Consider the following 25,845-nt stretch of genomic DNA (forward strand, 5'->3'; position numbering starts at 1 on the left):
ATGAATGAAGATAAGAAAAAATATACAAGCGAGCGAACACCGGAATTAATGGGCAATACGCTATATCACACCCCAGCTTCGTTGGCGAGGGAACGATACGTCTAACTCTAGCAGTGTAACACTATGGTTTGCGCTTTGAGTAGAATGATTGACTGGGGTCTAGTCTACTACCCAAGGTATACGAATATGCATGCATTCTACATAATAAGAATTGGGATTTTTTATTTTATTTAAATCAAATAAAAGTCAGATTGTGTCAGAATGTCTAAATGACGTACATATTTTGTGCTGATTGAGATTTTATTTTTATATTTATTGTGTGTGTATGTGTGTGCAAACTATAAAAACCGCTCTGGTGGCCTAGTGGTTAGAGCGTCCGCCTCGAATACGGGAGGTTGCGGGTTCGAACCCCGGCCTAGTCATACCAAAGACATAAAAAATGGTACTACCAGCTGCCTTCCTAGGCGCTCAGAATTAAGAGGTTAGTGTTAGGACTGGTCGGCCTGGTGTCAGGAGAATGTGATTGGGTGGGACATCATGCTACAAGTCTGCGGCAGGATGCCCAAGTGCTAGATATCACTATAAACTGTCACACTGTAGATTTCGCAGCGATATGACTGATTTCTTTTTAAAGCTACGTTCATAATCCAAACCACCAACCCACCCACACACACACACCCCACACTATAAGTATATAAATTTCGTTGGTGCATTTTTGAGAAGTATTTTGTTTACTTATGCAGTCGGCTTGGCCATTGAATGAACGGACGGACAGGCTGAAGGGTAAGACGAAACATTATAACCAAATCTGCAATCGTATTAGGGATATAGGTTAGGTATGAATGACTGTGCATTTGGCAATCATACACGAAGTTCAAGGTAACACGTCCTGTACAGGCTTAACAGTGTGGCTTATCGGTGAATTATATGCAAGTCCACGCACATGTATTTACTTAGATATCAGATCTCCCTGGACGATACTTTAACAAGCTGGACCAAAGGTAGTGACGGTAGTATTCGATCTAGAGCATTATCTTCACTAAGTTAAAAATGACACGTCAGCAAGGTATGGGATGTCCTATATCTTTACCTTTCCTATCTATGAATAGAGCGTCGTGACAGTGACACAAATAATAAAGAGAAGAGGTATAGAAAAGTCTCACTGACCATCGGAACCTAGGGGAGAACAATCGGGGTCACACACGGTACGTATATTCAGTAAAATCTTCACTGATAAAGCACATGTAGGCCTTAAGGAGATTCACAAAGATGTCTTTGATGCAGAATTCGTATACTGCAGTAGTAGTAAAGCGATGACGTCGGTTATGAATGTTATCTCTCTTATTTGCCGAGAGTTTAAGTATCACAAGTGAGACTGTATGTATTAATCGAAATTTTAGCTGGTACAATTTAGTTTGGTTGTAGAAATTCTTATATGCTTTTCTATGCATGGTTGCTGGATGACATGCTGAGATGCTTCTCTGTGGAACTGCTATGATTTGGGAAATGTTTCTCGTTTGATTGCTGCAGACGATTTGTCGTTTCAGATTGGATTGTTTGTTAGTTGCTTTTGACGCCAGTTTCTTTATTATATTGGCTATAATGCTTAGAAAATAGTAGCTCGGTGATTACCAAGGAAACATCATTGTAGCCGACTCAGATTGGTTAGAGAACATGTAAAAAAAACTTGACTCTAGGATCACCAGTCTAACGCTCAACCTACTGAGCTACTGTGGCTACTCGATATTGGATTGAAAACACATTTATATGCACCTTTTTGAGGATGAAATGTCTTATAGAATACCCCCAGGACACACCATAAACAATGAACTCTGACTGTAACGTCGAATGTGGCATTCTCTTATAAGAACCTTAGACTGAATTAGGCGTTCGCACAGTAAGCTTCAGAAACAAGAATAACGACTATGGTCATTATATATAATTTTACTTATATTAGACATAGTGTACAAATGTCTTATACACCTTGGTAATGTGAACGGCTTATTGAACCATGGACATTGGAATAATTGGTACGTTATGTACACGATCTTCTTTTACTTATATGTATCATTTCTTGAAGGGATTTTAGTAGAACTGACCTTCTGTTATTTACACGTTCACTGCAATATATATATATATATATATATATATATATATATATATATATATATATATATATATATATATATATATATATATATATATATCGTTTATCATCTTCACAATATTCACTGCTTGCGTAAAACATACCACAACTTATTCGCAAAACTATATGTCCCTGCTGGTTATGGTCGTGTGTGTGTGTGATTTGGATTTTTAACGTAGCTTTAAAAAAATCAGTCATAACTCTAAGATGTGTGTATATATATATATATATATATATATATATATATATATATATATATATATATATATATATATATATATATATATATGATTTGCTTTTTCATAAGGGAATTATTGTATTATACTGTTGTGTTCAGTGTAAGGAGGGGTGAATATAGTACCGACAGCAATACAGTTTTCCTTGTTTTTTGCTTGAAGAACACACACACACACATACACACAAACACACATACACAACAACATAGGGTTTGCATTCGTTAATATAAGGCACTAACTAATCATATGATTTGATTTGTGCATTTTAGATTACATAAATGGATTGTGACATGCTTCCAGAAGATATTGTGGATATAGTGGATGTTGTATCAAAGGATTATTTTACATCACAGAACGAATCGTTTATAAAGGAAGAGAAATATTTTGACGATATCACGAACTATATATCTGACTTGGGAGATGTGTACGTTAATGCTCAAGATACCGCTTCCACACCTTGTGAGTACTACGAAGGATTTCCAGAGGTTCCTTCTATAGATCGTGACTCATGGACTTCAGATTCAAGCGGTTCTTCAAATCTGACCCAAAAGAAAGATGCTTGTACAAGTCAAATTGCAATAAACCAGCACAAGGTAGAAGATGTATCCTCAAACACTCCAGACACGACGGAAATGACGTCATATAAACGCACTAATATTCTCCCACCTTGTCGGATTTGTCACGAAAAAGCTTCTGGTTTACATTATGGAGTGAACACATGCGAAGCGTGCAAGGTAGTTAGATACGAAAGTTTCTTCTGTAGAAATCGAGATTGTATCTTATTCAAACCCATGTTTATAAATAATTGTGCAAGTATGGTATACTAATTTTAAATGCAAGATCTAAACTGATTTGCAATCGCTGGTCACAGTTCATTCCCAACATAAAATACTTGTATGTAGATAATACAGGTGATTTCATTGCAGATTTCTGAATAATTCGAAAAGAAAATCAGCAGCTGTATAATATAAAACCGGTTAATATAATAATTAGCCATACTTACAGTTAATAAGATGACGTCTGACGGCTTAGATTATGCATGATTATCGTAGAATTATCTGCTCCAACTGCAGCTGCCATGGCAACCGTGTGCAAATACTAATCAGACAAAATATGCCCCACTTAGTGCTATTTTGCTTACTTAGCTGAAATTCTATACAAACTGGAAGTTATATATGTCACATGATAGTCCTATCCCCACCCCGAAAGGATAAAGAAACGCAATCTATGTTGCAAGCAGTGTGGAACTTTCTCAGAAATTATCTTGACCGGATTCAACAACCGTTATGATTTCGCATCTTAAACAAAGCAGATAATAATTAGCATAAAGAAAATTTCCAATCATAGGTGAGTAGCGTTCATACGATAGCGAATTGGGCCTTGATCTAGAAAATACCCGTATTTGTGTCAGGTAAATTTTACCTGGCCGTATTTGTGTCAGGCAAACTTCACCTGATAAACTTCTATTTATATGATCCTTCAAGCACGCGGCTTTTGTTTACGAATATAATGTTTGCTCTTGTCATAAGACAGTATGGTTTCAAGTCCAGAAAAAATTAAGTGGAAGCCTCGACACAATATTTTTTTTCCTATGCGCCCTGTAAATTCTGTTCTTGTTGTTGTAGGATTTAACGCCATTTTTTCAGCACAAGATAGGCTATACATGGCGGCCAGTAAATATGATGGAGGAAGAACTCTGGAAAACCCCGGAAAGAACCAACGACCAACGAGAAGCTACTGGCAAGCTTTCTCACATACCCACATTGGCCGATTCCGAGACTCGAACCCACGTAGACAGACGTGAGATGGCAGTGATCCGTAACGGTGAGCGCTTTACGCCACTCGGCCACTCGGGGCCCCGTGAATTATGTGGGCCAGCAGATGACTACAAAGTGAACGTTCATAAACATTTAATATGGGAGAAAAATAAGCATTCAAAGAACATGTTTTATATTTTTGTCCAAAAATGATAAAATCCAAGTTAAATATTACTGTAAACACAGTATGGATGGTCTGTGTGTTACGTTTTATAGGCCTTATATTAACTGGGCTTTTAAATCTTTCAAAGTTCGCTTCTTTTTTCTCGTCTCTATGCGTCGGATAAAATAGCTCGAACCTTTTATATATTAACAAAATTTGCATAACTGATTCACAATTCCATAAGTCGACACAGTGTTATGAGATCTATAATTTATACAAGGGTTCCATTGCTGTTTAAAAGCAAAGAACCTTGGTTTAATTAAAACGCATTGATGATGCTTTCAAAACAATACCTCCCCCTCCTCTTTGCGGGATAGATGAGGTGGAGTATGCCCGATGTGCCTCTCATGTATGTAGTACGAGGTAATTAATGGAGGTTGGTGCCACGATAGTTTAGTGATTAATATGTTGGACTTGTGACCGAAATGATTGCATGTATGTATGTATGGATGGATGGATGGATGGATGGATGGAGTGCCTCTCATGTATGTAGTACGAGGTAATTAATGGAGGTTGGTGCCACGATAGTTTAGTGATTAATATGTTGGACTTGTGACCGAAATGATTGCATGTATGTATGTATGTATGTATGTATGTATGGATGGATGGATGGATGGATGGATGGATACTAGGCCATCGTCTATCCGCGCCAATATGAACACCATAGTTTAATTTTAACTTCGCGTAATGCAAACCTGTTTTCGCGGTCCGCCGAAGGTAGTGGTGAACGTAGTAGACTATGCCAGGAGACACACGCAAATCAATATTTTAACACTCAACAGGGCTGACAACTCAACAAATCAAACAACGCCTGCTTGAGTATGACTTGAGGTCGATGCTTGATATATTTTCATGGACACCAAGACAACAGTCATTGTCAACTTAATGGTTCTTAGAGTAAATACCATAAGGAATTTACTTCTAATCAACTAACAACCACAAAGTGAGGATACATTAATTTAACACATGCATGATATTCTTGTTTCCCATTGGTATGACCCATCAGTAAGCCTCTCCAAGCCGAATATTGTTACCTAACGTCATGCATCACAAAACAAGACCCAAAGATATATTACAAAGAATTAGTCCTATCTCAACTTTTATGATTTAAGCCCTAGAATATTTTTGAGAGCTTTTACGAAACTATTCCACACTCATAAAATTCGTGAATTATGACGTTTGCTAATAGAGATTTGTTAATTATTCGGTTTTAAAAATATATTCCTAGCAAGACTCCCAGAATTAGTAATAATAATTAATAATCACTCAGATTATATAAAGCTATAAACGGAGAAGTAAACACAAATAGTAGATACCACAATAATATAGATGAAAATGACACCGATATAGTCATTCTGCACTGAGAGCCATAATTCGTCCCACCCAAGCAAGACGAGTATGTATTTTCCAACTTGAATAATATCTCTGATGGATGTTGTTCTTGTAGGTTTAACGCCGTTTTTTTTAGCACATGTTAGGCTATGTATGGCGGCCAGTATAACTGGTGGAGGAAGAACCTGGGAGTACTTCGATAAGAACCACCAACTAACAGGACGCTACTGGCAAGCTTTCTCAGATACCCACATTGTCCGAGCCCGAGACGCTAACCTACGCGGTGAGATGACAGTGATAGTTAAAAGCGTGCGCTATAGATCACTCGATTACCCGGGGTCCCATATTTTCTGAATATTGAAATTGTTTTGCAGATTTGATTTACTAACACTTATTCCTTCTGTTTCTCCGTATTTATAGACAAGCATTGGTAATCAATATTTTAGTTTGCTGACTTTTTATATGAAAATTTATGAACATTTTGGAAGTAGATAATACACGTGTATCATTAAAGTATAAACACACTATGGAATGATTTTGGTTAAAAACGGAAGCTCTAAAAGATGAAAAAAGTGCTCCACTTGTCGAAATCGAATGCACAAATTAACAGATGCACCCATATAACGCCGATGGCCAATATCACCGATGAAAGAGATGGTAAGATAATTTATATCGCCATGCTGTTTAATATTTACTTGTCATGCGATATAGGGATTCTTCCGACGAAGCATTAACAGAGCGACGCCATATAAATGTATCGGCGACGGCAACTGCGTCATAGGACCGAGAAGAAGATCTTCTTGTCCTCACTGCCGGTACAAGAAATGCAAGGAAGCAGGAATGGCTAAATCAGGTACTCCCCCCCCCCCATCTCTCTCTCTCTCTCTATGTATATATATATATGTGTAAAGACTGTGGCTGATCATTGCGTGAAATGTATTTAAGGTTTCAATATAATTAATATAAAGTACGAAAACAATTATCATTAAACAAGGTCCACGTCATTTGTCCCTAATAAAGTCTTAATTCATCATGATCTTCGATAATTCTGAGTTTGACAGCAAACGTTTTCTTTATTTTAATGAACCAAAGGAAAGGAACGTGTCTTTGAACACAAATGTGATATTTTACATGTAATTGTGTCTAATATCGAGCCAGTTACAACCATTAAATTTTGGATGTTTTGAACAAAGTCATACACATTGCCTCTTCTGAACAATACGAAGTGAAACTGCTATTCATTACTATCATTCATTCTACGTTTTGCGCCTAGTGCGTTGCATGGTGCGAAAACGATCACACGCCATCTTCCTGTGTCCTGGGTCATGACAGTCATCTAGACTAGTGTTTCAGGTTCTCACCTATCTTAAGAATGTTCTTTTTGGAAATTCCATTCCATTTAAGTGGGTTTTGGTCTCTCTGTTGACATTGTAAACGCATTGACCAGGTATGTCCGTCTCTTTCTTCTATTTATTGTCGAGATAAATTCTTGGTGGCACTCCTCTCTTATTTCGTTGCTACTTTTGTGTTCTTTCCAATGTGTTCATCTTATCTGTTCTGAGGCATTTTCTGTCAAACGATTCCAGTCCATGCATCAATACTGATAGGGCAATGACAGGTTTATAATTCTGAATTTCCATATGATTTTCAATTTGTTGAAGGAAGCTGCTGCTGTGCCAATCCTGGTTCTTACCCCAACCTTAAAATCCCCATCTTTTGTCGTCACGCTGCCCATGTACAAGTAATGAAGTTGTTGGTTGACCTTTTCCATTTATTTGACTTCCTTCTTTGATTATCGAGTCAGACTTCTGTCTTTTAAGTACCTTTGTCTTTGTTGCAATGACCTTCAGCCTAGTTTGCTCAATGCAATATTTCAGGTTGTCTGTTTAACTTTTGCAATTCTTCATATGTGGCACTTAATATTACTATATCGTCTGCAAAGTCCGGTACGCATAACTTTATTATCTATCCATGACAGTATAGATGGTAATCTAATGAGTAGTTTTTCATGATCCAGCCCTTCACTATTCCGAACAGAAGAGGAGACAGGATACACCCTGTTAACCCAGGTTTCAACACTGAACCATTCTGAAAGTCTGTTGTGTATGTGAATTGTGCAGGTAGAGTCAGACTTTGATGATATAGATGATTTTTATTTCTGGTACGCTACAATGACAACATGATGGTCCATGAGGTGGGTCTATGGAGGTTGTCGTACGCTTTCTGGAAGTCAACTGAAAACTATATCGGAAAATGGTGTTACTGTACAATTATATTTATTCTTTAAAACCTGCCGTTATAAAGGACAGAGAAGAAATTATACGTGTACATGAAAATTATTTCCTATCCATACAGGCTAGTCTTTCCTAAGAAGAGTCATGGTTATACATATCTCTACAGTAACCTCATTCAATTTAAGTCTGAAAGTCTTGCGACGAGTGAAAATGTGTTTTCAAAAATGTTTATTTAAGTAGTTTCAGTTTTTAATTTGTTTTCTTTGCAAAATGCATTTTTAAATTTTATGTGATGAGAAGGTACCAAACGCTAAAGTCATCTGTCCATGTTATATACGTGCCCTTTACACAGATCACGAACACGTAGGTGTTGCCTTTCTTAACATGTAGGCATTGTCTTTGGGGGGGGGGGTGAATGCGTCCTTTATCGACACGTGTCATTTATCGCGAGGTGTCCTTTTAAGACAAATTTATATAAAATGGATGATGAAAATATAATTTCTTTAAATATTTCTTGTCAGCAATAAAAACTGGTCGCTACACGCATGAAGTCAGATCCAAAAATATACTTGAGGTGAAGCAACTAGAGGAAAAAAGCCGGGTTGCCAAAATAGAGGTCATCGATAACCAAGAAATTGAAACGATGATTGAGAAAGTAGTCATCGCACAGAACCAAATTCTAGCGGATGTCAATGAAACATTTGATGACGAGAAACAAATACAAAGACTTAAGGAATACCACGTAAGATTTTCTCCATTTATTACTTTTTGTTTCAGTGAGATGTATCTTCATTGGAAACAGATGTGTGTGCCATTTTTAAGGTCAACCTTCCTTGGTATTATCGTTGACCATAATGTACTGGCTGTAAGTTTTATGTTGAATATTATTTTGGCTACACTCTTACAATATTTATTGAACTTTGGAGTCACGTGACATACTTAAAATTACCAAATTTGTCAAGGAATGAATTTCTTCAACATGTTTGCTACAAATAAATGCAATTAGTCAAGAAATAACTTCTTACGTAGTCGTAGGAATACACGTAAATTTCAAAGGCTTGGTCAGTCGCCTCCGACAGAGGTCATCAGATATGTTGTGTCAGAAAAGGCCAGCAATGTTTCATTTGTGACTTTGTCATCTTCCGCAATATTGTGTCATGTGAGCAAAGTTTGTTCCAAATACAGTTTTCAATAACGGCGAATTGCATCCGAGATTTCATTTTCTAAATGATGAAAACAGCCGAGGATGTTTCGAATGCGAACTTTATGTGTTAAAAGCCCAAAGGCAGCTATGCATACGGTCGATTGATGTTTGCTTCTAATTGTGTACCATTTTTATTATTATAAATATCTTTTTTTAAAAGAGTCGGGAATATTGTATCACCCTCCGTCTGCCTGTATGTTAGTTTATCCGCATGTCTGTTCATAACCATCTCCTCGTAGGAATTTGCCAAACTTGGGTTTGGTCTGAGTCTGGGGTAAGGGTGTGTGCGGGGTGGCAAAATGTAATAAAAATGACTGATGGCGACATGACTTGGACGCAGCCTTAGTTTCGTCCCCGTGGTGGCAGTATGCAAGAAGATGGTTGTTATTCGCTATTGTTTCTGGAGTCACTGGAAAATAGTTAAAGGTCAGATGCACATAAATGTCAATTGCGATATTTTCATATATTTTCTGACCAAACGTTATATATGCTACCAAAGCAGTGAAACGTGCGCACCCACCACCCATCCACCCACACGCCCTTGCGCACACACACACACACACACACACACACCACACACATACACTCACAAATATATATATATATATATATATATATATATATATATATATATATATATATATATATATATATATATATATATATATATATATATATATATATATATATATATATATATATATATATATATATAAAGAGAGAGAGAGAGAGAGAGAAAGAGAGAGAGAGAGATTTGATCAACAGAATTCAAACCAATAAGGTGGGATGTGCATATTTTTTTAAATAATTTTTATAATAAATACTTCTTGTTAGATCAATACCCTGTAAATTGTCTATAAATTCAACAGTGTGTCTGTGTGTCTGCATGCTTATATTCACTGTCTTCTTTATCCCTGTTTTACAAGTACCTTTGACAAATGCTCATTGAGAGTCCAATACTCTAGAGCTAGTTTTTATATATAAAAAGAACAGTTTTCCACTTTTGCCAGGACTTGCATGCCAATACTTGCTGGCATGGACTCCTCTTGAACTCGTACGTGATCTGACCGTGGTCCACAGTCACTCAGCCTGCTGCCCAGTAATTTATGTTTCATTGTATTTACGTTATTGTGACAAGGCTGGGGGCCTTAAATTCACCTTAACAGTTTTAAAAGTCAATATAACTATGCAATATGCACAAAATAGTGGGTTTAATCTACTAGCTTAAAGTACAGCTAGTATAAATATGTCTGAAGTTGTGTGTATGTGCGTGTGTGTGTGTGCGAGAGAGAGAGACACAGAGATAGAGACAAACAGAGAGAGAAAGATACTTAGGAAGAGAATGTTCAACACATATGAATATATGTATATACATATTACAGAATGTTAGCATCTTTGCATTTTTGGTTTTGTATTTTATATTTACGTGTATTTGGAAGGGTTTTATCCCTTTTCTACAATTCTTCATTTTATATTATTTGAAGTTTGCTCTAGGTTGGCACCATTCAACTACTATTTTGCTGAGGTGCTGTAAAACATACATACATACATACATACATACATGCATACATACATACATACCTTTATGCATTATTCTGTGCAAAACTCTCAACGCGGACCCGCAAGTGTAGAATGACCTCCTCCACCTCTGCTTTCAGTGTCTGTCCAGTCCGCCGCTGTGCCCTCACAAAAAACTATATATACCGTCTGCCGCTCTTCAGATCACCGAAACGCTTTCATATATCGATCACGTGTTTGTTTTAGAATTTTAATAGTACTACTTATTTTTCTAGGAAGTTTTTGTTTGTTTGCTTTTTTGTTGTTGTTGTTTGTTTTGTTTCTCTTTCGTTTTTGTTGTTTTAATCATATTAGAATCGATACAGACATACAATTTACTTCTGTACAGTTTTATGGCATTGAAAAGCGTCTGAAATTCTAGGAGGTTCGCATGAAACCCATATTTATTATGACAGTTATCAAAATTGATTTATAAATCATCTCCCATCGTACAGTTGTCGACACAGAATTCTTTTTTCTAAATCGAATGTTTGTACATTGTGACCGCATTTCCAATAATGATATCAGGATTCATCCATATTTGTTTTTGAAGGAATTCTTTTGATTTCAACAGTCAACTTTATTGTACAATGTCACATATGTTGAAAAGTCATCTTTACAAAACTTTATTAAGTCATGTATTCACTCTATTTTTAAAATCTGTTTCAATGACTGTTTTTTTTATGTTTTGATGCTGAGATACGCATATGTTTGTCACGGAATTAATTACTTCATTTGAGACTTAAAACCTGCCTTGTTGCAGTTTGAGTGCTAGGGTACACTAGGCATAGACAATTATGTTCGTGTTATGGAATGAATTACTTATTTTACGACTGCAGATCTGGTTCCGTGCGGTTCTCATGTGGTTGAGTGCTAGACGTGAATAATAAGTAGGTTTTGTTTTGGAATAAATTACTGATTTTACAACGGCAGATCCGGACCTGTGAACTTTGCATGTGAGTGAGGTGTAGACATAGTTAAGTATATGTTTGGTATGGAATTGATTACATAAGCTGATAAAGTAATATGAGTTTGTTACCCCAGGGGCTTGCTTTAAATCGGCACCTTTGACTCGGATTATTCCCAGTAGTTTCCATCAACTGGGATTATTTTAAAGTCTCGCATGTTACCGATTAAACATAATAGAACAAAATAAATGATAATTTAGTGTGGTCATGCTAAGGTATTAATTTGGTCTACAGCATTTAACAAATAAAATCTCCTTCGATTCAGTTTAGCAAAGTTGCCTTTCAGAATTCGGTGACCTCATCAAACAACTTGAAAACCGATTTTTCTAAATGTAATTTTGTTTTTGAAAACAGATAAAATGTCGTTTGAGAAGTCGAAAATTGGAAACCGCCGAAGAAGACACGATAAACAGTCGACAAAGAGATAATTTCCATGAAGACTGCACAGAGGACGAGGAGACGCTGATTGTTGAGGATATGGAATTAGGTATCAGAAGAGTTGTTAACTTTTCCAAACTGCTTCCTGGTTTTTCATCCTTATCTGTGGAGGACCAAGCGTCATTGATACGAGGTGAGAGGCTTGATTACATGTCTTGCAAAACGGGGGAAGGATCCAAATAGATTATATAATACTGTCTTCAGATTCATTTATACATTTGGAACGACTTTAAAAGAGAACTGAATCGGATTATTGACCGATCAAAGTTTCAATAAAAATATTACATTAAAATAATACTGCTCTAGGTGATATGACGTTAGGTACAAAACCCTGTAATCGTTTTAAGTGCAATGAGAATGCAAAAGATTTATATGTGACTAATGTATTACATAAAACAGGCTCTTTACATGTACTCAAAAATGTTATATAATGAAAGAGAAAGTTTTAAATCAGATAGTTAAAAATCAAATATCCCACAAGTATCAAATATCCCACAAGCATACGACTTTGGGATTTAAAAAAGAGGAACTTCACTCACTTGAACCAGTTGATGGTCCTCTAAAACGAAAATCCCATTTTCTCCTTATCAAATGGCACCCTACATGCTAGTAGTGCAATCGGTTTTTATCCTCCCTATCGACGATCCCACTTCTACTCTCGAACGATAACTTGAAAATCTGACGTTTTCTAGGAGTTAATTTTACCCACCACCGACCCATTTTTGTACAGGTCTGACGTTGTCCATCGAACATAAACATAAAGCTGTGGCTGGCGTATAACATGCAGGTTAAGTGCGTTACTTGTTTTTGCTTCTGGCCGTGGCATTGATCATGTATCTGAACAAGTCTATAAGGTATCACACTTGCTTATGTCTGACACACCGATTTCAGAACCTCTCGTAAAAGTAGCAGTTCGTGTATAAATAAATCAAACTGATATACAAACTGCCAGCGGTTCTCGAGTGTTAAAAGATTTATTTTACAAAGGTAACCTTTTATACTCTAAATTTATGTTTTCTGTGTGACTGGAAACAAAATTATATGCTTTTCGTTTTCTTAAAACTTGATTTTTTTTACAGTTGGAAACCTGGCATGAATAAATGCCAAATGATGCCGACAGGAAACATTTAGTGGAATACATACAAACATTTATTTTACAGATATCCCTACACTCCACGTGCTTCTGTATTCAATTAGTATACACAGGTGCTTGGAGCAGTCTAATATCACCAAACATAATTCAGAAATCACAATTTTTATTTTGTACTAAATACATGGTGTGTGGTGTTACGTAACCACTACTTGCTAGGAAATTTTGAAAAAGGTCGTTCTCTGTGAAAATGAGAGTATTTAATGCTCCAACAATCCATCCTAATGACACATTCATGCAGGTTAAGCTCTGCGCTTTCCGAGGGCAATAAGTGGCATCTTTCAATATGTCTTCTGTAAATAAAACGGCAATATTTTGAATTCGCTGCCGTTGACATAAGGGCCCAACTTACTTGCTTAGATGTTTAGAAATAATAATTGTAAGGGAGATATCCCTTGAAAAGTGAAAAGTGAAATTCGCTGTCAAATCTAATTGTTATGCTATATCTAGAGGGAGAAAGAATAAAATAAAATTAAAAATATCGGAATGACAATTTTTTAGTAATGACCGCCACTGCTTAACAGGCTTGAGGAAACTGTACCGATTTTTGTGCTATATTTGCGATATATATGCTCCTTGAATGTCTTCGTGTATGTTGCTGTGTTCGTCATGCAGTGGCTATTCTGTTGGAATGTGTTTGCCGCCGTGCAAAGGTCTTATATGTCGATTCATCTGAATAATATTGAATCTTGAAAGATACTGGTCCTAAACATCGTTGTGTTACATTAAAACCAGATAAAATCTACTTTTGATCACATTATGTGTCACTTAATTTCTGCCTTGAACTGAGAAATTCAGCAATTTTTCACATGTGTAAGAATTATTCCGATGTTTATCGGCGACATCCGTGGCTCAGCTGATTTTTGTCTGAAGCTTATTACATCACCGTTTTAAACATTATAAGCAGACACCACGCTATGTCGGATACTGCAGGTGATCCTTGTGTGATACGCTATTCTTATTTTGCGTTCGATATGATGCATTACATTTTTTACTTCAAAAGCTTAACTGACCTACATTTTGTTTCCAAGTTCGTGTCGCATGCGTGTCAATCAATATGGAAACCAGCAACATGTATGTTTGTTTTCAGCCCAAGCTCACTCTTCAAAGCATTCCAATGCCCCACCTGATCATCATTATTCACCCTTTTCTTTTTTAATCTAATGCACGCTTTATCTTTTCAGATCCGCTTTAAAATAGCGGGCCTGCCTCTTTTCATTCCCTCTCGAATCCATTTGCTAGTCACGTCCGAGTGTTGTTGTTAATAGATTAGTCGCTACTGGAATTTGTCGAATGTATCACATCACTACGTTTGGAGCACTACCATTAAAGACCAGAATTACGAGTGACTCCGGTGACTGAATTAAGGGGTGGCACCTCTTAATTCTAACCGAATATTTGAACTTCGTTTTAACGTAACATCTTGATTATTTCAAAGAACGGTTTATGTCAGATAGCTTTTTTAACAAATCATTTCTTTCTTTCCAAACTTTTTTTAGATTGGAATAATGGTGAAATTTATGATAAACGGCGTCATTGGGGGCTTAAACTACATTACAACCGTCGGTATGGATCATACATTGTTTGAGTAGCCACCATCACAATATAACGAATGTCTGTGAATTTCTTCTGTCTCCACCGCCCTCCTCCTAGTCGAAAAAACAAGATGACTGGATGTCTCCATTTGTAGTCATTTCATAACCTCTTGGACTATGGAGATTTAATCGGTGGCAGGCTAATATTCTTGAAAATTTTGTTATGTATATTTAATTTGTATTGTGTGTTAGCTTTTGTCCATGATTATGTGTTGTGTATATTTATTTTGTATTGTGTTATTGACCTTTGTACCTAATGGAGGGTAGGAGTTTCGGCCTACCTGAGTATGGCCATTTTTATAACAACATATTACATATAATGATTGTTGAGTATATATCACATTTATTATTATTTGTTGATGAAAATGTTTATTGGATTTTAGTTCAGAACAATGGTTTTTCCCTTTGGAAATTCCTGGGGCACCTGCTGTTTGCCATGTTATTTGCTGTAGTTTTAGTAATAGATCTGATATTAGAATGTTCTAGAATGTTTTAGAAATAAACTGTTGACCCTCATCCTGGTCATCTAATTGTGTCTTAGGTTTTATATTGGAGTTGTTTATGTTAAATTACTTATTCCTGCTTTAACTTCTGACTAGTGGAATCAGTAGTTTAGTCTTTTAGTTGTGTTCAGTTTTAATTTGAAGGGATTTATTTAAATGTTTCATTGGAATTGCATAGTGCTGTTAGACTTAAGGCCTTAATTACTATTTTTGGATTATTGTGAATTAATTAATTATATCGTTGTGATGTTTCAAGACTCTGACCACATCAAGAATATTCCAGGCTATTGGTACATTAACATGTTCAAGATTGGAATTCATTCGCAAGAACACCGGAATTCATTCGGAATACTCCACACTTTCGGACTCGTAATACAACTTTTATGACTATTAGGGATTTGATTGACACTACTTTAAGCTGATTTTTTTAAATGTTCACTTTGTATTAAAAAAAATATTTGTTGAATTTTACTAAACATTTTGGTTTTAGCTTTTTCCTGTTCGTTATTTTAAGACCGTAGAATCGTACCAATTTCAACTTTTATTTTTAGCATCCTGGAAGTCCATAAAATTAAACAATCTAAGATTCCATTCACGTTTTCAGCTTCAAACAGTCCATTAGCCAATCCACCCGTAAACGTGTTCACATTTTAGACTGGATTCTTCATAAACTTGATGATAATATTCTACAGTCTTTATTGGAGTCCCACAAACATGCATCGGATCACCTCTGCGTTATATTCAACTTGACGTACCAGTCCCTAATCCGCCATCTTTCTTTGCTGCTGCGTGAAATTTCCGTATGATAAATTTAATCCAACTAATGAAATACATCCAAGCAAACCTTATAACTTTGTTACATCCCAAAGCTGAACAAACTGACAAGTGCTTGAGTTCATTGCTTGACATATATGCCGAGACAACTAACAGCAGAGTATTCATTCAGAAGTTATCTTCGTGATATAGTAAAGTCATGGACCAGCGCCGCGCTGCTAAAAGAGAACGTCGTAAGGTTGAAAGACTTGGGCTATCACCGGGTCGTACGATTCATAATCACATCTATTATGAAGCCACAAAGAAGAATGCAACAAACATAGTTCATGAAGCGAAATCAACCTCTTTCAGTACTTAGATCACTGGAAGTTTCGGCCGCAGAGAACTCTTCCATATTACAAACAGGCTAATGTCAAGGACTAAATGTAGATCACTTCCAACGACTTCCTCTCAGGTCGACCTTCCAGACCTGTTTGCGAATTTCGTCCATGGTAAAGGTCAAACCTTGACAACACAATTTAAATTGACTCAACGTTACCACATCATTGTGATAAAGGATTTTAAATTCAGCCTTTAACAGCATTTGAGCATGTATCTACTGATTTCTTTTAAACGTTTCTAATAAAGAGCGCCCCAAAGTCATGTTATCCGATTCTTTCATCACTGCTGCTTGAGTTGAGTGTTATTGCCTTGAATAAATACATTTATAATACATTTATCTCATGCAGGATATTTCCGTCATTTTCAAAACTGCCATAGTTAAGCCGTTATTGAAGAGAACAACGTTTGACTTTAACGATTTTAAAGCACAACACCTTTGCCCTGTTTATAACCTCCTATTTATGTCAGAAATTTTAGAAAACGTTCTGTCCCAACTTTTATATCATCTGAATTTAAATAATCTTTTCAGCAGTTTTAAGTCTGAATATCGTCCTCGCCATAGTATAAAAACTGCCTCTATGAAGTAGTTAATAACATAGTCTCGACTTTGGGTGGTGGAAAGATCACTCTCCTTGACGTATCTGCAGCATTAGACACAACATACCATGATGTATTACTTCACCATCTTGAGCGTGTATTTGACACTCATGACACTCTTGGTACAGCTTTACTATGCTTTAACTCAAAAGGATGTAAATTGTGTCTGTAATTGGAAAATATTCCAGACCAGTTTCATCTGTGTTTTGGTGTTCCACGGGGTTCTAGTATTTGTTTCGTTCTCTCCACTCTGCACCTCTCTCAAGCTGATACAATCGTCATTCGGTGTGCCACCAACTGTTCGCTGATGATTCCCAAATATTCAACTCAAGGCACCCAACTAAAATTGATCATATGTCTGAAGGCGTTGATAGGTGCCCTTTTGATGTGAAGTCATGGATGACACGTAACTTGCTGCATATGAATGATGATAAACTAATTCCATTCTGATCACCACATAAAGACTTTGCCATTCATAGCATTTTCCTAATCAGAAAGTATTACCAACACCAACATTAAATAACCCAATCAGTACGAAACCAAGGTGTCACTCTCACGGTACGTTTTTCATTACAGCATGTCATGAGCATATACAAGACTTCATATTGAAAGCTGTTTTCTTTCTGCCGATGCCACTAAAACTCTTGTGTGTTCATTAGTACTTTCTAGACTTGACTATTGCAATTATCTTCTATATTGTTCATCTACTACAGAAACTACAACAAGTTCAAAACACAACTCAGATCGCCTTACACAGTACAGACAAAGCGAGCACTCCTTCTTGCCTCTGCCCTTTGCCCATTGGTACTTCACTCCATATTCAAATACAAAATCTGTTTTTATCTGCCTGAAGCCCAAAATATGTATCTGACCTTACCCATGTGTACACCACTTCTAGATATGTACCCTCCTCTTCTGACAATCGTGTTCTCATTAATCTATCAAAACCAAATCCTTGGACCCAACGTTCTTTTGTATACCAGGGCCCAGCATGAATTGCTTCTTGAATTTAGACAAAGTAACACTGTGATCACAATCGCGGGCTTTACAAACTCACTATTTAGACTGCAAGATCAGATTTTATATACCAGACATTGTAAAGCGTTTAGAACTTTTACAGATCAAGCACAGTACTACGTCCTAATATCGTTAGTAGTAGTAGCAGTAACGACAACAAGACAGAGTTCTCTTTTCTGCATACCTGCATATTCGAAAAATGCCTTTATTTATTTATTTATTTATTTATTTCAGCATTCATGCACGAGTCATGGCTGATAAGTAACTCAAGATGTTATAACAAAGAACTGGGGATACTATCCGGACCACTGACTTTCCACTTGGACGCAGTTAGGACATTGTTTGGAGAGGAGGTGCAACAGCAGACTTTCAGGCTACTGGAGAGAATCAATGAACTTAGTTTGACCAAAGAGGAGATGGCAGTATTTAGAGCAATATGTATTACATCTGGAGGTAAATGTATATTTATGTACCCACACACATACATAATTATGATATCCTCGGAGAGCAAAATTAATCTTTTGTTTGACAATCTACGAAAAGAGTTTATTTAAGATTCCACACAGATATCGTCATCGTGCATTTTTCTCGTTTAGGGCCAAGTCATTGACTTTTAATTGGGCAACGTTTGATTTAAAAACAATCTGGAAGAGTATGTACTAGTCTAATGTTGTAACAACATAGCAATGCATTAATATGCTAAAGTTCCTTCAAATTTCTATTATTTAATTTAAAATAGTAGGTTGATGTTGCAAGCGACCTACGGAAATTACTTTAAAATCATTTTTTTCCCTCGTTTCCATTCTGAACATAATGATATATCAAGTGAAATCAAGTGAGTAAACAGACATCCCACGTGATCGATGAACCTACTGATCATTACCATGTCTAATCTCTGTCTGCCTGAGGTCGAGTCACAACTCGGCCGATTTGGGTATTTGAGGAAGCTTATCGCCAGCTTTTCTTGAGTGCTGGTTCTTCCTGAGGTCTTCCAAGTTATTCCTGCGCCAAATGTATTGGCCGCCAAGGATAGCTTATAGTTTGCTGAAAAATGGTTTCAAATCCCACGAAGCTAAGCAGACTAAGTACCTGAGAAAAACAATGATGATGAAGTTACCAAGTGATAATAAAATATTACTGTCGTTTTTTGGTGAATTTTATAAACGAAAAAAATTAGATTGTTTGTTCTAGTGCCAATCTATTGAAGATTTGCGGCTATTTGCAGTAACACTAATCTGCTCGAGATACTCCTATGAGTTAGAACTATTTGCAGTGTATACTTTCTGTTGTCCTGGTTAGAAGCCATATTGCCCACATAATTGGTTTAGTGATCAATATAGACACAGAAACCTCAAGTAAATCTAACACGTTGTATGACCACCACAGTATTCGGGGATAGTGTGCAGAAAGAGTATTGGTCCTTTTGATGTAGACTCATATTTCAGATATGCTTTTTTGTCACCAAGGTATGATTCCATTCATATTAGTCAAATGTAAACGTAGGGGATGGAAGACAGATAGAGTGATTATGTTAAACCATATTCATGGCAAAAATGACAGCGTAGTCCTCGCTGAAAGTATTAAACAAATACATGGCATGTTTACATGTGCACTTTGTTCAAGAAAATGTTATACCGTTCTTACACTGACCAGCTGTAACACAACTTCTGATCTAGCTTAAAGACAACACGAAAATACTATTCAGCAGACCTAGTGAATACTCACACGCATAGGAAATGGCCAGGACAGATGAACGATTGTATGGCATGCCAGACGTCCAAAACAGAGAGGGCATGCGTGATCTTGTTCAAGAAATACTGATCATTAGCGCGCGTGTGTGTGTATGTGTGTGTGTGTGTGTGTGTGTGTGTGTGAGAGAGAGAGAGAGAGAGAGAGAGACTTTTAACGTAGCTTTATATCGCTACGATATATGCAGTGTGGCAGTTCTTAGTGATGTGTAGCAGACATGTAGCATGTCCCACCAAGTCACATTATCCTGACACCTAGCCAACCAGTCCTAACACTAACCTCTTAATGATGAGGGCCAAACGAGGCAGTTGTGAGTACCAGTTTTATAAGTCTTTGGTATGACTCGGACGGGGTTCGAACCCGCGACCTCCCGCATCTTAGGTGGACGCTCTATCCACTAGGCCACTTGAGCGGTCCTGATCATTAGAAAGTGGTTCGCACACCAGAAAGGGGCACTGCATAGAAAGACATGGACCCAGTCATACTGTTAAAATTCTACAATCAATTCCTATAATAGGTTAGAGAACTGCTAGGACCAAAGCGAATGGCACCACTACCAGCAGAACACCACTAAGCAAATGTATATGTCATCGATAGGGATTCATGAATTTCAATGTTAGATGTACTGAGACATCAGTGTATAGATAAATGGAACATATATATTTTAAATTTCATGGTGCAACTAAGTACCGAATATTATTGTCTTCTGCATTAACCTGATCAATATATTTGCAATGAAAAACAGCAATTAGTATCACCCTTCTGTGTGAATGTGAAACAGAATGACATGCGACGTATAATTGTGTGTGTCTGAAGAAGTTATGCCTGAAGCAACAACAATGAGCGCTTTGTGAGGTAGAACATAAAAATAGACACTACATTACATTACAAGCTTTGAAATAATTATTTTGATGAAGAAACTAGACCAGTCGCCGTTAGCGTCTCTTTGAAGTTATTTCTCATTACTCCTTTGACAACAACGTTAAAACCGTTGTGATGCATTGCTGGATCTGAATTGCTATGTTTCTATATATAGAGTCAAATAGTTTACAAAATATCACAAGTATAATCTGCTTTGACAAATTAGGTCAACCCAGTGCTACCTCTCTTTCATGTCACAGATATATATATGATCAGCATATAAAAGTGAGGTAATTTGTGTGTGTGTGTGTGTGTGTGTGTGTGTGTGTGTGAGAGAGAGAGAGAGAGAGAGAGAGAGAGAGAGAGAGAGTTTGTTAGGTAGTTTAATCTTCTAATCTTCCATTAAGTTTGGTATATGATAAAAAGATAGTCTTAATTTCTTGCGGCACCAAATACGATATATGTTCACTCGTGGCTTTGCCACTCGTTAAAATATCACGTTTCTACCACGTGATGAAATATATCTGGTTTTAACTTAGGAAAAGAAAATATCATATATATATATATATATATATATATATATATATATATATATATATATATATATATATATATATATATAGTGGGTCCTTGTGCAGATTCATATAAATATACATATGTATAACTCAACCTGATATAAGTTATATTCGTCTTCTTCATTAACGCCATCACAACCGAAATCCAATTCTTATTTTGCTTTTGCTATTTCAGGCCGTGGATTGAAATTGAAAAATCCTGGAGAGCTGGAGAAGATAAACTGGAAATATTTAGAATGCTTTAGATATCTGAGTCGTGAGCGTGGTCTGCAGTTCGATAAACGTTTGCCAAAAGTGATAGATGTCATGATCTCAATGCGTGATTGTTGTGAACTGTTTAGCTCAAACTAAACTGAAAGTGCCAAAGATTGGCCAAAATTACTACAGTTTAAATCAATAACAAAATTGGTTTTCTTCAGCAAGTATGTATGTATGTATGAATGTGTGTGTGTGTGTGTGTGTGTGTGTGTGTGTGTGTGTGTGTGTGTGTAGTTACTGTACCCTTGCCATGTACAGTATGATAATATGTCAATAAAAACCGTGAGAGAGATTTCAGGTCATACGTGAGATGGATCACAAATTCACAAGTCAAGTGATCAAGAAGTTGAATCGTGTCGTACATTTTCTGGATATTTATGTGTAATACGAGAAATCTACGTTTAATTGTACCACATAAAACGTCACGAATTCGCTTACGTACAGAGGACGTTGGGGTATGTAAAAAATTGTTGTTGCGCACTGCAAATATAGTATGGCTGTGTGGTCAGTATAAATTTGAACGTATTTATTTTGTCTCAGATTCGTGGAATTTGTCACAATTATTTAATTTTGACTAAAATCTCGAAGAATTAAAGACTCTTTTATGATAGCATATGGTATGAAATGAATACACATTTTCCATCCTGTATTACAACTTCTGAGTAGCTTTATAGTAAAATGGGGGTATTATATACTCCTTTTTTCTCCGTTAACTTTTCATTGTCAGAATGATGCAGTATTCTACGATACTGAACACCCTTGATATTGCACGCACGTGCGCAACACGTGTGCCTAAAAATAGAATAGTATATTAGGAACTACTTTGTAAACAAACCATAGACACTCATTTAGTACACTTCAGGTTTTAGTTTATGAGATTTGTTTTTGGATGAACTAAATCAGTTGTTTCATCTATTTGAAAGTAGAGATGATAAAGTGAGCAATGAGACAAGTTTACGGATTCACAAATGAAACTTTCAAATAAGCAAATGAATGAACGTGATATTCGCAATGTCCAAAACAAACGCGAGAGACGCAGTATTGAAAATACCATTCTGATCATTTAAGCAGTTATTTCGGAGAAATGTTCGCAACTTTTCGTTAATGACATTGTTCAGATTATTACCACTGCACTCTTGGATATATAAAAATGGCATAGAAAAGCATACTGAGGGCAAGGGTTATCACATATCTCTCAGAGACGTACCATTTTATAAGTGCAAATACTAAATTGTGGGAAATAATGCAAATGAAAGTTTTAGTAGAAAAGTAAGGGCCTCAAAGCCGAGAAGTCAAGACGAAGAATTCCTATTTCCGCTTGCTGAATGGATTGTCACACACGAGCTGCTTGCAATTTTCCGCGTTACCTGTGTTGATACAATGTTTCGGATTTAGGTTAGCGATAGATGCCATACATGTCATAGCATAGCTGGGGTCCCTACAAAGACCAGGCATAAACATGTCTTCTTAGTTGATAATAAGAATGGCAAAAGTGTATTTAAATTTTCTTGAACTTTCTCAGAATGAACTTTCCTACTTCTGAAAATCCGAATTACATGAGCTATGTCATGGGTTCTAAATCTTGATTACACATTTCAAAAGTGTACTTAATTTCGACTACATTCCAACTGTAATACCCGTCTCATTATTGCACTCAAAATGAAATGAACGTGATATTGCTGTGCGTCTTTTTGATAATTACAAATCAAAGAGTTCTTATTTTCCCCATATTATCATTCCAAGCATTAAATGATAGAACAAAAACACATGCAGCTGAGTCAAGACTCGTTCCTCCCTGCTCAAATCACATATACTTCATAAGGAATTGACACAGCTAAATCCAGTCCATAATCAGAGGATTGAGTATACTCGACAAAAACCCTAATATTTCATTTATTCCAGACTACCTGGAAAAGCTGTGGAAATTCGTATTCATGTACATTATGGCTGAACATTTCAATTTTAAATAGACCTAAAACGACAACTCCTTTTGAAAGTGATGTCGAGCGTGCGACTAAATTAAAATTTTCCTGGGCGGTGCTACTGTGTGCAACAATATTGTTGTGTATTGATGAATCTACGGTTGTGTATTTACTTTGAAATACAGTATAAATTCAATTACTTTGTTTCTTGTAGTGTATTGTTTTATAATTTAGCCTCAGGTGGAATAAGAAAATGAGTATTTAATAACAAGGTTACTGCATTTGTACGGTAAAATGTGAACTCGTGTTCTTGGATGGATACTTCACTTCCACAGGTCGTGCAGCATCCATCTCATACAAATGCAGTAATCTATAAATACTATTATTACACTATAGGTGGCAATAATAGTATTATATTATCGTCATTTATTTGCTAATAATAGAACTACATCGACACGTAAGCCTAAATCTTCCAAAGTTCATTATATATATATATATATATATATATATATATATATATATATATATATATATATATATATATATATATATATATATATATATATATATATATATTGCTCAATGTACAATCATTTCAAAATTGCATACTGCACGACTTCAAACTGATTTAGTTAATAAATGTTGTTAAATGTTTAAAATGTATGTCGTATATCGTGCTTCATTACATGTATGTATTATCTTAGAAGCATTTGCATCCATCCATCCATCTATCTATCTATCTATCTATCTATCTATCTATCTATCTATCTATCTATCTATCTATCTATTCAAGGGAAATCGGAGCAACATACAATTGGGTTAATGGAGAAATTTTAATACGTTTCCTAGCAACGCAAAAACGAAATCCATTCCTTGGATAAAAGGTCATATAAAACTAGACCTGACTTCGTCCTGCCATTATAACTTTTCGTCGTTAGGTATAAAGGAAAGCCGTAATATGAAAATAGTCACGTGGCATTGTGGGAGAAGCCAATGAGTCGTGCTGAAGAAACAAAAATAGCAGGACCCGGGCTGGATTGAATATATGTTCTCTAAAATAAAAATTCAAATTTTACAATAACATTTTGGAGTAAAGAAGACATCCCATAAAATATAAGTGCTCTGAGGTAGGTGCCGACAACTCTAATACTGTAATTTATGTAATGAAAATAATGTTTATTGTCAAAGAGCTATACGATGTGCATTACATTAACATTTGCCCAGATGGAATATGGAGGATAACAGCACTGGCTTTAGCAAACGCGGGGCCTGATTTGGATCGTTTTGGCGGGGCCCCCTTGCTGTACGCGTGGCGCCCACTTTGAGCACGGCATTTGGAAATAAACTTTGAAACGTGTTTAATATGATATTGAACTTAAAATTTTCTTCCAACGTTTCAAATGGCTTTCTCTCTATTGATATATTTTTAAAATTACTAACACGCGGGGCCCGATGGGGCCTAATCGGTCTAAGGCCGGCCTTGGAGGATAAGATGAGATTTATTTAACATCGGCATGATTTTAAACAATAATTTGACATGCTCTGGTGAGCATTTTACCAACAATTCATCTCATTTAGAAAATGTACGGAATATGATCCGATTTCTTTGATGTATGCCCCGTGTCAAACAATGGGCTAAAATAATGATCACCCTCATATGCTTGCATTAAATTAACGCTTAGGTTCCTCCAGTATATGGAACATGTGAAATAATTTCTAAGTCCGAATTGGAACTGTGCAAACTGTAGGTCTTTAGTCCAACGCGACGGCTAATGTTGTATATGAGGCGTCGTAGCGGACAAAAGCTGGTCCAATGAGAAAATTGCGACTGAAATTTCGATGTCGTATGTCGAGAAATCCAATATCACGTGTTGGATCAAATTGCATGTCCTTAAAGTTCCATTTTCTAGATCGAGATTTTAGATTTTATGTGTTGAATTATACAGTGGTGTTTTAAAGTTCTATTTCCTATGTCGACGATTTACAGTGTATATTGTGAATTACACAACGGTGGTTGAAATTTCAATATCATATATCGTTGTATGTAACTGTTTGTGATGAACGTTCCATTTCATATGGCGAATATTTAGATTTTATCTGTTTAATTTCACAGCAACGAGAAGCAGCCTCCTTGTTTAAAAATAACGCGGTCCGTTCACGAGAGTGACCTCTATCGAAGACATCCATAGTAGTTCTCAGCCTGTGAATAGTAAATTTCAAGCTGTAAATGCATAAAATGTAATGGCGCCTCATAACTGAATACACGAATGATGTATCTTAATACTCGATATTATTTTGAATTGTTAAAGTGAACATTTTGTAATGTTACTTCTAACACATCATTTGGCCATACAATAATTGCAATTCT

The 25,845-nt window shown here is 36.2% G+C and overlaps 1 protein-coding gene across 1 annotated transcript; it reads left to right on the plus strand.

The window, feature by feature from the left end:
* Positions 1–925: 925 nt before the first annotated feature.
* On the plus strand, positions 926–23,973 carry LOC149785645 (retinoic acid receptor gamma-like). The gene is made up of 7 exons (XM_089979476.1): positions 926–1,205; positions 2,652–3,116; positions 6,406–6,547; positions 8,450–8,670; positions 12,012–12,228; positions 18,347–18,565; positions 21,473–23,973. Exons 2-7 carry the CDS (start codon positions 2,661–2,663, stop codon positions 21,646–21,648), a joined length of 1,431 nt encoding a protein of 476 aa, XP_089835602.1. The 5' UTR covers positions 926–1,205; positions 2,652–2,660; the 3' UTR covers positions 21,649–23,973.
* The last annotated feature ends 1,872 nt before the right edge of the window (positions 23,974–25,845 follow it).

Source organism: Sinohyriopsis cumingii, chromosome 13 (assembly GCF_028554795.1).
Source record: "Sinohyriopsis cumingii isolate HCF-2022 chromosome 13, ASM2855479v2, whole genome shotgun sequence".
Classification (NCBI taxonomy): Eukaryota; Metazoa; Mollusca; class Bivalvia; order Unionida; family Unionidae; genus Sinohyriopsis; species Sinohyriopsis cumingii.